Source organism: Archocentrus centrarchus, unplaced genomic scaffold (genome assembly GCF_007364275.1).
Source record: "Archocentrus centrarchus isolate MPI-CPG fArcCen1 unplaced genomic scaffold, fArcCen1 scaffold_50_ctg1, whole genome shotgun sequence".
Lineage (NCBI taxonomy): Eukaryota > Metazoa > Chordata > Actinopteri > Cichliformes > Cichlidae > Archocentrus > Archocentrus centrarchus.
In genome coordinates this window covers 2126297-2139917 of record NW_022060273.1, presented here as the reverse complement: position 1 = coordinate 2139917, position 13621 = coordinate 2126297, and the positions used below count along the sequence as shown (strand labels likewise).

The 13621-nt window shown below is 40.7% G+C and overlaps 1 protein-coding gene across 1 annotated transcript in view; it reads right to left on the bottom strand.

Annotated features, from left to right (window-relative positions):
* The window catches only part of col13a1 (collagen, type XIII, alpha 1), a 200298-nt gene that overhangs the window by 96039 nt on the left and 90638 nt on the right, over window positions 1-13621 (bottom strand). Inside the window, exon 4 of the mRNA XM_030725212.1 lies at window positions 5329-5355. Within this exon, the coding sequence (XP_030581072.1) occupies window positions 5329-5355 (27 nt within the window). The remainder of the gene's footprint in view (window positions 1-5328; window positions 5356-13621) is intronic.

The window sequence follows — 13621 nt, the reverse complement described above, 5'->3', positions numbered from 1 at the left end:
TTTAGTTGCCAGTTCATCATGGATGTAGTTCGCGAGACCGTTGAGGAAGGCCCCCCGTAAGGCTTTCACCCCCCATCCTGTCTCCTCAGCAAGAATCCAGAAGTCAATGGCATAATCCGACACACGCCGTTCGCCCTGTCGTAGGTTAAACATGCGCTGGGCTGCTTGGTCACAGCTATCCCTTTTTACAAACACGCACTTAAACTTGTTCAAAAACTCAGCATAAGAAAGATCATCATTAGCATTAATAACCGTCTGTGCCCAATGTAATGCCCTTCCTCTCATTAGTGTAGACATGTATGCAATCTTTGCACTGTCCGCAGCATATGTCCTCTGGAGCTGTTTAAACACAAGTGAACACTGCATCAGGAAGCCTGGAGCCTCTTCTAACTCACCGGAGAAGAGAGCAGGAGAGGGAAGAGCTCGTTCCGGGGGCTCCGGGGAACTTGAGGAAGCGGCAGCGCCCTCCGGGGAATGCACAGTGCCAGACTGCGAAGTGCTCTCTTCCAGAGGAGAAGCTGTAGGAGAGGCACGACTGGGTGAGCATAGCATTTGCAACACATTTCCAATTTCGTCCATCTTACGAGTCACCGCTGCTTGATCTGCTATCAGATGCCGGAGTACTTGATCGTGTTTCTGCAGCTGCTCTCCGAGAGATGAGAGCACTCCCTGCAGTGACGCTGCTTCTGCTGGGTCCACCTGGCCGGATCGTTCTGTCATGATGTTCAGGAAAAGGAAGGACCCAACTGCAGAGGCAGACGTAAAATGTTTCCAGTTTTTATTTTCACAAATCCAACAAAGTTTTGAGTGAGGAGGTCCGGGATTAAACAGGCTTGTCTCCAACACTCCGTCGGTCTGGCAGCACGTTTACTGACCCACAGAATTCTTGACTCACACCCCAACAGACCCCGGCTCAGCTCTGCACACAAACAGCAATTAATCCAGAAGGCAAAAAGAACATTGGAACGACACCAAAATAAAGTGCTTAGTTTGGCTACCTGATAGAGGCAACGATCCGGCAAGGACTGAAGACTTCCTTTGGCTTAAATACCCAGCGAGTGAGCCTCAGGGAAAACAGGTGAGTAAACAGTGATTGAGATCAGGTGTGCCACACACGGCTGGAGGAGGCCGGCCAGAGGGTGGAGCAACTGTCGAGCCTGCCCAAAGAACAAAACACACCCATACAACACACTGCCGGCCCGGAGAGGGCGGGGACCATGACATTTTCAATTTATATGGCTGTAGAAATTTGAAATGATGACATCCTGAAATCACAAGAATTTCCGATACACTGCTGTTCAAGCAGATATTCAAAAATACAGTGGGGAAAATACGTTTTTTATACACTGACGATTTTGTAAGTTTTCCAATCAACAAAGAATGGACAGGTCTATAATTTTTTTGATCATAGTTAGCTGGTTAAACGGAGAATGAACTTTCGCTCCTTTTTGTGGTTTAATTTTAATTATTTTATTCAAAATAAGCTTTTAAAACAAGCATAACACATTTCAACTTCAAGGAATACAGCTGAGCGAATGATTAATTTCCAACTATATTAAGTGAGACAATGTTGAATAAATCTATCCAGTTATGATGCTTAACTTTAATTTCAGGCGTTTGCTTATCACAGGAGCACTTCCACCCTTCGTTGGTCTGTGTAGTAGACTGGTGTGAAAATAAACAAAATTTTGAAATTTAAGATTATGTATATTGATTCATTCATCAACCAAACTTAAATTAATATTTCTCATGTTAAACATTTAAATTTGATTAAAATGCAATTAATTTTGATTAATTAATTACAAAGCTTCTAATTAATTTGATTAATTTTTTAAATCAAGTCCCACCCCTATTAATAAGTATTTGGTGGAGTTTGCAGAAAACAGCTTGATTTCCATTTATTATGAATTTTTGAATATCTGCTCATCAAGCAGTGATTGTGGTTGTATTTGTAATTCTAGGATCCAACAATTTCAAGTTTCTACAGCCATGTCACTTGAGAATAACTAGAGATGTACTTGAGGATAGGGTAAACAACAATATTAGGTTAACTGTTGATAACAGTTTAATTGGATCTGTTTTACGCAGTCATAACTATGTATAAACATGTTTATTTTAGGGGTGGGACTCGATTAAAAAAATTAATCGAATTAATTACAAGCTTTGTAATTAATTAATCAAAATTAATCGCATTTTAATCACATTTTATTATTTAACATGAGAAATATTAATTTAAGTTTGGTTGATGAATGAAACAATATACATAAGCTTAAACTTCAAAATTTTATTTTCCCACCAGTCTACTACACAGACCAACAAAGGGTGGAAGTGCTCCTGTGATGAGCAAACTCCTGAAATTAAAGTTAAGCATCATAACTGGATAGTTTTAGTCAACATTAATGTCTCACTTAATATAGTTGGAAATTAATCATTCACTCATCTGTATTCCTTGATGTTGTTATGCTTGTTTTAACAGCTTATTTTGAATAAAGATTTAAAATTAAACCACAAAAAGGAGCAAAAGTTCTTTCTCCGTTTAACCAGCTGCTTTTACACAGCTGTGCTTCGCACTCACAGTTGGTAGGCGACATGAGCTATGCAGAGGTGAGGGCAGGCGACGCTGATATGAAGGCTAGCCACTCACTTCCAATCTTTGCGGTCTTCCTGGGCTGGGAAGGACGTGGGCCGGGTCCTTCGAAGGAAGTGGCCCCTGGATTTGGACATTGTGCATTGATATAATCTGTATGCCTGGAACTCGTGCACTGAGAAACGTTCCACGGTGCAAAGTGCGATTAAAACGCGTTAAAATTTTTAATTCGCTAATTTCCCCATAATTAATTAATCAAAATTAACGCGTTAAAGTCCCACTCCTAGTTTATTTATATAAAAAGTGAATTAAAACTGGTAATACTGTAGGAGGTGGTTAGTTTGTGATATTGGTCATTACTTCGACAAAAAATTTGGATTTTCTGGTGGGCCACAGTGGTCTTGACTTTGGAAAGTTTTTTTTTTTTTTTTTTTTTTTTCCATTTTTGGCCACAGCGGCTTTTTGTGACAGTGGAGAGAGACAGGAAATGGGGGAAAGATACAGGGGAAGACACGCGGGCAAATCGGCGCCGGGCCGGGACGCGAACCCGGGCCGCCCGCACCACAACGCAGCGTGTGTATGTGGTCGCTGGCTTCACCACTAAGCCACCCAGGCGCCCTTGACTTTGGAAAGTTAACTCTTTTCCTGCCCACAAGACAGGTACATACAGTACATACAGTACAGACTCACAAACATGTCTCCTAATAAACATACACACATGCACCTCCAGCTTTCCCTTGTGTTCCTTTTAACCTAGAAAAAACTATTAATTCTAAAAATTACAAGAGAATTAACGTGACTTTAAGAGTGAAGGCTTTTTAGTGTTGATATGAAACTTTGGTTCCTTCATGCAAATAAACACAACAGACAAAAGGATTTGTGAAGGTTGTCAGCAGTGTAATATTTCCAGCCTTAATGAGCCTGAGATGGATCCTAGACCAGGACCAAACACACACAAACAAAAATCCACAGATGGCAGTCACACCACCCTCTACTCACCGCCACCAGTATGGGTGCTACTTGTATAAAAAACAGTCATTGGACCATATTTGCTGTAATATAGTTTCACAGTGGACCAGATGAATGCAGATTTCTCAGGTTAGCTGTTAGTAATTAAAGTGATTTTTTTGAAGTCTTGAGTTGCTTGTTGATAAGGTTAGTGGGAACTGTAGCAATCCTGCAAACTTTAACAGTGTGTTTATGATCCATGTATCATATCATTGGTTCTAGCTCCTTTTGTTTAAAAGACCTATAATGTCACATTGTGAAATAACCACATTCTATTGAAGAGCACCCCTGATTTTATTTCCAGCTGCTTGATGGATGCAATCAATCACAAGCTCTGGAAGGATTGTGTTTCTTTTTCTTTGACAATTTGAATGAGATTGAGGCAAAGAAGTAAAACACAGAGCTGCTGTCTACATGTGACTGTTTTATACACCTGTCTCAAGTGAACTGGTCAGACCCATAGGGGGTTTGTTGTTTTTAGGGTGTACTGTTAAGATACTACAGTACATGACCACCTGCCGTCATGGTAGAAACCATATGGGTGTGACACACTGAAACTGATGGATCAGTAAAAATAGGAACAGAGAGCCAGGAGAGAAAAGAGGGGTAGGGATAAATTAGGAGCAGCACTGCATTTAAGTTTAGCATTCAAGCTGTAGCAGAAATGGGGAATTGATGTTTTAGTCAAAAAGATTGAACAGCCATGGCACAATCCAGCTCATAGCGCATGGTGTTACAAATCGATACTGTTAGGGCATGATATAAGCAACTGTTCAACTGCTGTACTGACATCTCTGATACTTCTGATGATAGAAATGATAAGAGAAGCAAACTCATTCCAATAACATGTTGAAACATCGTCATATCTGTCTGGATGATAAAGTGCACAGACACAGTACAGTGCAACAGGACAACTGATTTGGATTAGTGATTTGTATTATAAGTCAGTGCACTAGTTGGTAGTCTAAACCTGGTGCAAACCCTTAACTCTCGGAAAACAGCTAAAAAAAATAATGGTGCATTAATATCTCATTTTTGCTGATGTAAAGGCCGTTTTCATTAAAGTCACTGTGAAGAGATCAACTTCAAATGTGGCAGCTGCTAAAACTTTCAGAACTAATAATTTCAGTTATTAGCTCAATTTACAAGGTGACTGAGGGCAAAAAATTTGCTTCATTAAGCCCTGTTCCTTCTGGCACTAGTTATACTTTGTGCTAGTTTTGATTTGATGTGATTATATTTAACATTCTGGCACAGTACCTTCTTTCAAGACCCACTTGAAGTAGGTCCACTTCAGGCCCTTTTCATATCTGCTATTGTACTGATTTTGTACTGATTGTCACTAGTTATTCTACTGACAACTTCCGACCATATAACTCATTCCAATTCCATGTTGAGACATGGACACATCTAAGTGCACAGACACTTTTTAAATGCTGCATATCACCATATAAATACCAAAAACCAGTTAGCTCACAATAGGCCCAAAGCTTTCACGGCCTGAGGCAAGTCACTTGGTTTGGAATCCAGCTCTAGAGATAATAAATCTATAGTTTTCATTGGACAGAAGCACTGTACTCTACAAAATGCTGGATACCCATCCTTTTGGGATCAGCAGTATATTTGCATGTCTCATTCTGAAAAAAATTGCAGCAGAGATGTTAATACTACAGTTATCACATGTAAATTCTGTTTATGGAGACACACAAGGACAAGTTAAAAACAAGAGTTACCGGAAAGCCTGCTCGTCCAGGAGGACCCTGAAAAAGGGGTGAGAGAAAATTGGTACAACAAGGAGACTAAATTTTACAGATACAGTTAACAAAATGGAAGACACCTACACTTAACCAGACCAAAATAGAGTCAGTAGAAATGACTGGAGATACTAGTTACTACTAGTTAATAATTTGTTTAGGCTTTTTCAGGTCACTGACAACACAAAGAAAGTACCCCACTATTTTGTAACATGCCTCTTCAAAACCAGACATCATTCAGTGAATCATTTCAACACAAGTTTAATTGTATGAATGTTGAATGTAAAAGAATGGTTTTCACCATACAGACTCATGCAAGGGTTGATTTTGAAAGAATACATGCTTACAGTACTTGTGTTTCTGCATCACAAAGCCCTCTGAGATTTCCTTAACTGTGCTTGCTCAGCTTTTGGCCAACATGCTGGCTTCCATCAAAAACTGATCACAAGGGGCTAGAATACAATGGCTTTTACTTATGGATAGGTACTAAAAACAAGAGGGAACACACTGTAAAAAAAAAAAGTCGAACGTGTTTTCCTTTCACAAAGGAAATGGAATTCAAAGACTTTTTGGGTGAATAGTTCTTTTGAGAAAATAATACAAAGCAAAATCAAAACAGGAAAATTTTTTAAAAAGCTGCTAAGGGACTCACACTTCACCAGCAAGAATGATAACTGTTTCCTCCTCGGGGACTCTAGTAAGAGTACCCCCCCCCCCCAAAAAAAGAGTGTGTGTGTGTGTGTGTGTGTGTGTGTGTGTGTGTGTGTGTGTGTGTGTCCCCACGAAGTATCTCTGGATGGAAGGACGACAAGCATTCATCTGAACTTACTCAATTTGATGACTGACATTTTTTGTCACCGCGTACAAAAATGTGTACCTCACTACAGTTATATATTGTACTGTAAAATTAATTTAACATTTTCTACCTAAAAGGATCATCTAGGTAGAAGATTTTTTTTTACCAAAATTCTTATATTGTGACTGAAGGGATTAAGCATCAGCTATTTTATTTTGCATTAGGAATTGTGAATGTCTTATTTATAGACAGTGAAAAATATCATCTATAATAAACAAATACCCCTCTATAGATCTTGCCTGGGTCCAGACCTTGATATTTCAACATGAAACATGTTTCTTTCTTAAAAAAACAATTAGTCCAGGAGTGTGTTGGGAGTAGTGTTAATTTTGACAGCAAATTTTGATTTAGTTTTAGTCATAGTCTTTTGACGAAAATGTAATTTAATTTTAGTCATCTGAATAGTTTTAGTTTTAGTCTAGTTTTAGTCGAATAAATTATCCTAAGAATACAGTGGCTTGCAAAAGTATTCATACCCCTTGAACTTTTACATATTTTGTCACGTTACAACCACAAACATAAATATATTTCACTGGAATTTAATGTGAAAGACCAACACAAAGTGGTATACAGTTGTGAAGTGGAAAGAAAATTATACATGATTCAAAACATTTTTTACAAATAAAAAGCTGAAAAGTGCGGTGTGCAATAGTATTCAGCCCCCTTTTCTCTGAGTGCAACCAATTGCATTCAGAAGTTGCCTGATGACTGCTAATGATTAAAAAGAGTCCACCTGTGTGTAATCTAATCTCAGTACAAATACAGCTGCTCCGTGACGGCCTCAGAGGTTGGTTAAGAGAATACTGGGGTGTAAACAGCATCATTAGGTCCAAAGAACACACCAGACAGGTCAGGAATAAGGTTGTGGAGAAGTTTAAAGCAGCCTTAGGATATAAAAAGATTCCCCAAGCTTTGAACATCTCACAGAGCACTGTTCAATCCATTATCCAGAAATGGAAAGAGTATGGCACAACTGTAAACCTACCAAGACAAGGCCGTCCACCTAAACTCACAGGCTGAACAAGGAGAGCACTGATCAGAGATGCAGCCAAGAGGCCCACGGTGACTCTGGACGAAATGCAGAGATCCACAGCTCAGGTGGAGGAATCTGTCCATAGGACAACTATTAGTCATGCACTGCACAAGTGTGGTCTTTATGGAAGAGTGGCAAGAAGAAAGCCATTGTTAAAAGAAAACCATAAAAAGTCCTGTTTGCAGTTTGCCAGAAGCCATGTTGCGGATACAGCAAACATGTGGAACAAGGTGCTTTGGTCAGATGAGACCAAAATTGAACTTTTTGGCCAAAATGCAAAACGCGACAGTATGTGTGGAGGAGAATTAACACTGCACTTCACTCTGAACACACCATCCCCACTGTCAAATATGGTGGTGGCAGCATCATGCTCTGGGGCTGCTTCTCTTCAGCAGGGACAGGGAAGTTGGTCAGAGTTGATAGGAAGATGGATGGAGCCAAATACAGGAAGAAAACCTGTTGGAGTCTGCAAAAGATTTGAGACTGGGGCGGAGGTTCACCTTCCAGCAGGACAACGACCCTAAACATAAAGCCAGGGCTACAATGGAACGGTTTAAAACCAAACATATTCATGTGTTAGATTGGCCCAGTCAAAGTCCAGACCTAAACCCAATCGAGAATTTGTGGCAAGATCTGAAAACTGTTGTTCACAAACGCTCTCCATCTAATCTGACTGAGCTTGAGCTCTTTTGCAAAGAAGAATGGGCAAAAATTTCAGTCACTAGATGTGCAAAGCTGGTGGAGACATACCCTAAAAGACTTGCAGCTGTAATTGCAGCAAAAGGTGGTTCCACAAGTATTGACTCAGGGGGGGGCTGAATACTTATGCACACCGCACTTTTCAGTTTTTTATATGTAAAAAATGTTTTGGATCATGTATAATTTTCGTTCTACTTCACAATTGTATACCACTTTGTGTTGGTCTTTCACATTAAATTCCAGCGAAATATATTTATGTTTGTGGTTTGTAATGTGACAAAATATGTTCAAGGGGTATGAATACTTTTGCAAGCCACTGTATAGTCTAAATCTACAGTCGATTTATCCATCCATCCATCCATCCATTTTCTTCCGCTTATCCGGGGCCGGGTCGCGGGGGCAGAAGCCTAAGCAGAGAAGCCCAAGCTTCCCTCTCCCCAGCCACCTCCTCCAGCTCATCCGGAGGGACCCCAAGGCGTTCCCAGGCCAGCCGAGATACATAATCTCTCCAGCGTGTCCTGGGTCTACCACGGGGCCTCTTCCCAGTCGATTTAGTCGACTAAAATATAAAGGATGTAAAATGTAAATGCTTTTTATTCACTTCCCTTGAATTAGTCATTTTACACACTTACACAAAATTAAACATTTATTAAAAGTTATGCAATATTATTAATAATATCAACATTAGCATTTTACCTGCTTCCCACACACCTGATAATTAACACCACCTTACTGAGATAATGAGCGTTTTACAACAGGACACGCTCTGAAAGGTACAGGGCAGTGTCCAGGACTAAGATTAGGAAAGGCTAATCCACCGTGGTGTGCAGATTTTCTCTAAACACAAATGCTAAACTGGGAAAAACACTTTACCCTGCATGACATTAAAATGCTTACCTTTGCATGGAGATCTGGGTGACTGGTTTACAGATGTCGTTTAAGATTAGTCGTGTTTTTACCCGAGATAGTCGCCCACATGGTTTACACCTCGTTTTGTTTGTCACAACGTCAAAGGATAAATGTGTCCATACATCGGCTCTTCTCTTTCTCTCTGCTGATAATGTTTACATAACTTAGTTCTATTGGAAGTAAAGACAAATCACAGGCTAGTATATATGTCTATGACTTTGTCCTTCCCGGGTTTAGAGCAAATTTGTGCAACTGTGCATTTGATTTGATGTTTTCCTAACTTATCCTGCCCTGTCACAAAATTAAACCAGTTCTGATTGGATGTTTTCCTAACTTTTCCCACCCTGTCACAAAATTAAATCAGTTCTGATTGGATGTTTTCCCAATATGTCCCGCCCTTTCATAAAATTAATTACGTTATGATTGGATTTCGTCCTCGCCAAGCATTTTCATCTCGTTTTCATTCGTTTACAAAAGTGTCAATTAATTTTGTTATCGTTTTTATCATTTTAGGTAGTTTTTATTTAGTTATTGTCTCGTTATCATCATGAAAAAAAGGGTTGTTGACGAAAACGATGCCGAAAATATTTTGTCAATGAAATTAACACTGCAACATCGCGGAGAGACCGAAGGGTGTGCTCCAACTTTCGGGGGATCACACTCCTCAGCCTCCACGGAAAGGTCTATGCCAGGGTGCTGGAAAGGAGGGTCCATCTGTTAGTCGAACCTCGGATTCAGGAGGAACAATGCGGTTTTCGTCCTGGTCGCGGAACGCTAGACCAGCTCTTTATCCTCTCAAGGATATTCAAGTGTGCGGGGGAGTTTGCCCAACCAGTCTACATGTGCTTTGTGGACTTGAAGAAGGCATTCGACCGTGTCCCTCGGGGTATCCTTTGGGAGGTCCTGCGGGAGTATGGGGTGTCTGGCCCGTTGTTGTGGGCCATTCAATCTCTGTACAACCGCAGTGAGAGCATGGTCCTTATAGCCGGTAATAAGTCGGATTCGTTTCCTGTGGGTGTTGGACTCCGTCAGGACTGCCCTTTGTCACCAATTCTGTTCATAATTTTTATGGATAGAATTTCTAGGCGTAGCCAGGTGGCGGAAGGCTTCTTCCTTGGTGGCCTCAGAGTCTCATCTCTGCTCTTTGCAGATCATGCGGTCCTGTTGGCTTCATCAGAGGGTGGCCTCTAGCTCGCAGTGGAACGGTTCGCAGCCAAGTGTGAAGCGGCCGGCATGAGAATCAGCACCTCTAAATCTGAGGCCATGGTCCTCAGCCGGAAAAGGGTGGAGTGCCCTCTCCGTCTCAGGAACGAGTTCTTGCCCCAAGTGGAGGAGTTCAAGTATCTCGGGGTCTTGTTCACAAGTGATGGGAGAAGGGAGTGGGAAATCGACAGATGGATTGGGGCTGCTTCTGCAGTGATGCAGACGCTGCACCGGTCTCGGTCTGTCGTGGTGAAGAGGGAGCTTAGTGTAAAAGCGAAGCTCTCGATTTACCAGTTGATGTACGTTCCTACCCTCACCTATGGTCACGAGCTTTGGGTAGTGACCGAAAGAATAAGATTGCGAATACAAGCAGCAGAAATGAGTTTCCTTTGAAGGGTGGCTGGCCTCTTCCTTAGAGATAAGGTGAGGAGTGCGGCCATCTGGGAGGGGCTCAGAGTAGAGCCGCTGCTCCTCCACATTGAAAGGAGCCAGTTAAGGTGGCTCGGGCATCTGATTAGGATGCCTTCTGGCCGCCTCTTGGGTGAGGTGTTCCGGGCATGTCCCACCGGGAGGAGGCCCCGTGGTAGACCCAGGACACGCTGGAGAGATTATATCTCTCGGCTGGCCTGGGAACGCCTTGGGGTCCCTCCGGATGAGCTGGAGGAGGTGGCTGGGTAGAGGGAAGCCTGGGCTTCTCTGCTTAGGCTCCTGCCCCCGTGACCTGGCCCTGGATAAGCCAAAGAGAACGGATGGATGGATGGATGGAAATTAACACTGCTTGGGAGAATTATTAGCCCATCACTACCATGAGTGTATTTAATGGTGTTGTCTAACTGTGTGCCGGAACTAAAATGCAGTATTAACATCTGTAGATTGTCCACAATTGATACTGTAGGAATGAATGTAGCTAAAAGGGAAAATTATGATTAACACTTGCTTCAGTACAAAAATACAAAAAACAATTTTTAGTATATGACCAAATTGAAATGATACAATACTAAGGCCCTTTCAATTTTCTTACAAGGACACTGATGCTGATGATTTTTCCATGAAATGCTACCATAATGTTAATGCATGACTGGTTGTTTAAGAATGTACAAAAGAATAGAGTACCTCTATGTCACTTGTTTTCAACAAATAACAGTTATTAGAAGCATAGTTAAATCAAAACAGAAAATTATATGTGAGTATAAGAAACAGCTGGTTGTAGTGGTAGATGATTGACTGCCAAATCCTGTAAATGGCATGTGGTGCTCTGACATTTGATACTTATTAAAAAAAAGTATTTTAATCCAGTAAAAAACATCTAAATTCTGCAAGTTCTTAAAAACCTACAATTGTAACTATATTATCTCATGTAAGACATGTTCTCTAGGGATTGAGAGAGAGAATTGAATCCCATCTGCCATGGAAAGTGGTTTGATTGGAGGCACCAATTGACAGTTCTGTCTGTTGTCATGCAACCATATATTTCTTGTGAGTGTAAAAACTGCTTAAGTGGTGGTAGTTTACTTTTGTGTTAGACAACAGCTGTAGTCAGATTATTAAGGGATGATTCACAATTTTCAACATTTTCCAAAGCATACTCTTTTTCAGACCCCCACCCCAAAAGTGTACCAAGAAAATGCTGATCTTTTTTCATGACATTTTACCTGGTTCTTTGGTATTGTAATGTAATAGGAAGTATTAAAAACCACAGAACCCCACAAGGGACATGGGAGGAAAAACAAAAAGAGATGTACTTTTGCGAAATCTTTTTAATTTTAGACCATGCACTTCAACGTTAGTCCTGATACGGCAGAATCCATCAGGATGTTAAAAGGATCGGCGAAAGATTTCCAGCAAAAGTCACCTTTAATTTATAATTCAGCCGTTCCTTTTTGGCCATAACCATGCCAAAACTGTACAGGGATGAAGGAATGAACCTGACTGCCACTCTCACGCCATCACTCCTGCACTTGATCGCCACAAACATACACAGCGATGCCCCGCCCCCCTTTCTCCTCTCAGCCATTCAGCTCATAAACAACCACAGTGATGGAGGATACATACCTATTCATTTATATCATATACATTCATAAAATAAAATCTTTAACTGAGTGTGTGTGTATGTGAGATCTTGCAAAAGTACATCTCTCGCTTTTTTTCTCATTTTTTTTCTTCCATCCCAAACATCCTGGTGTTGAAAAATTCTGTAGATATTAGTATCAAATATACTCTTTCCTATCTATTAAATCATTGTATTGTTGAACTAATAAAAATCCATCCATCCATTCATTCTTTTCGCTTATCTTTTTCAGGGTCGCAGAAGGCTGGAGCCTATCTCAGCTGTTATAGGCCAAGATGTAGAATACACCCTGTAATTAACAGATATACCTATATATTAGAATTTATTGGGTGCAATAAACTGATTTTAATTTTAATGTGAATGTGTACTGCACTGCATGCATGTATGCAAAATGTACATGCCGGCACACTGTACACAGTGGCAGTGGAGCGATTTGTCATCTGAATAGCCGGTCTTGTTCCAAAATGTGATTTCCAGTATTTGCCCAAAAAATTATTGCTGGTATTTGTAAACAATATAAATACCAGCAATATTTTTTTTTGTAAATAAGTTGTGGACCTATAATCTGTCAAGCATATCTCAAACATCATCTCTTATATATGATATCAATTCATTTTGAGTCATAAAGAACATTCCTGTCACATGGTAGAAGCAGCAATCACTTCCTGGCAAATTGACTTTCATATTATAGCGATTCGGTTAAAGTTAAATGGTTCTGTGCAGATGTTCTGTAATTTCCCACTCTTTTGTTGGTACAGTGGGTATGGAAAATATTCAGACCCCTTTAAATTTTTCACTCTTTGTTTCATTGCAGCCATTTGCTAAAATCAAAAAAGTTCATTTTATTTCTCATTAATGTACACTCAGCATCCCATCTTGACAGAAAAAAACAGAAATGTAGAGATTTTTGCAAATTTATTAAAAAATAAATACTGAAATATCACATGGTCATAAGTATTCAGACCCTTTGCTGTGACGCTCATATTTAACTCACATGCTGTCCATTTCTTCTGATCGAGATGGGAGAAAGTTCCACAAAGTCAACTATAACTCCAGCCCTCCACCAGTCGGGGCTTTATGGCAGAGTGGCCCGATGGAAGCCTCTCCTCAGTGCAAGACCTGTGAAAGCCCACTTAGAGTTTGCCAAAAAACACATGAAGGACTCCCAAACTACGAGTAATAAGATTCTCTGGTCTGATGAGACGAAGATTGAACTTTTTGGCGTTAATTCTAAGCGGTATGTGTGGAGAACGCCAGGCACTGCGCATAACCTGCCCAATACAATCCCAACAGTGAAATATGGTGGTGGCAGCATCATGCTATGGGGGTGCCTTTCAGCTGCAGGGACAGGACGACTGGTTGCAATTGAAGGAAAAATGAACACGGCCAAGTACAAAGATATCCTACAAGAAAACCTCTTCCAGAATGCTCAGGACCTCAGACTGGGCCAAAGGTTCACTTTCCCACAAGACAATGACCCTAAACACACAGCTAAAATTACAAA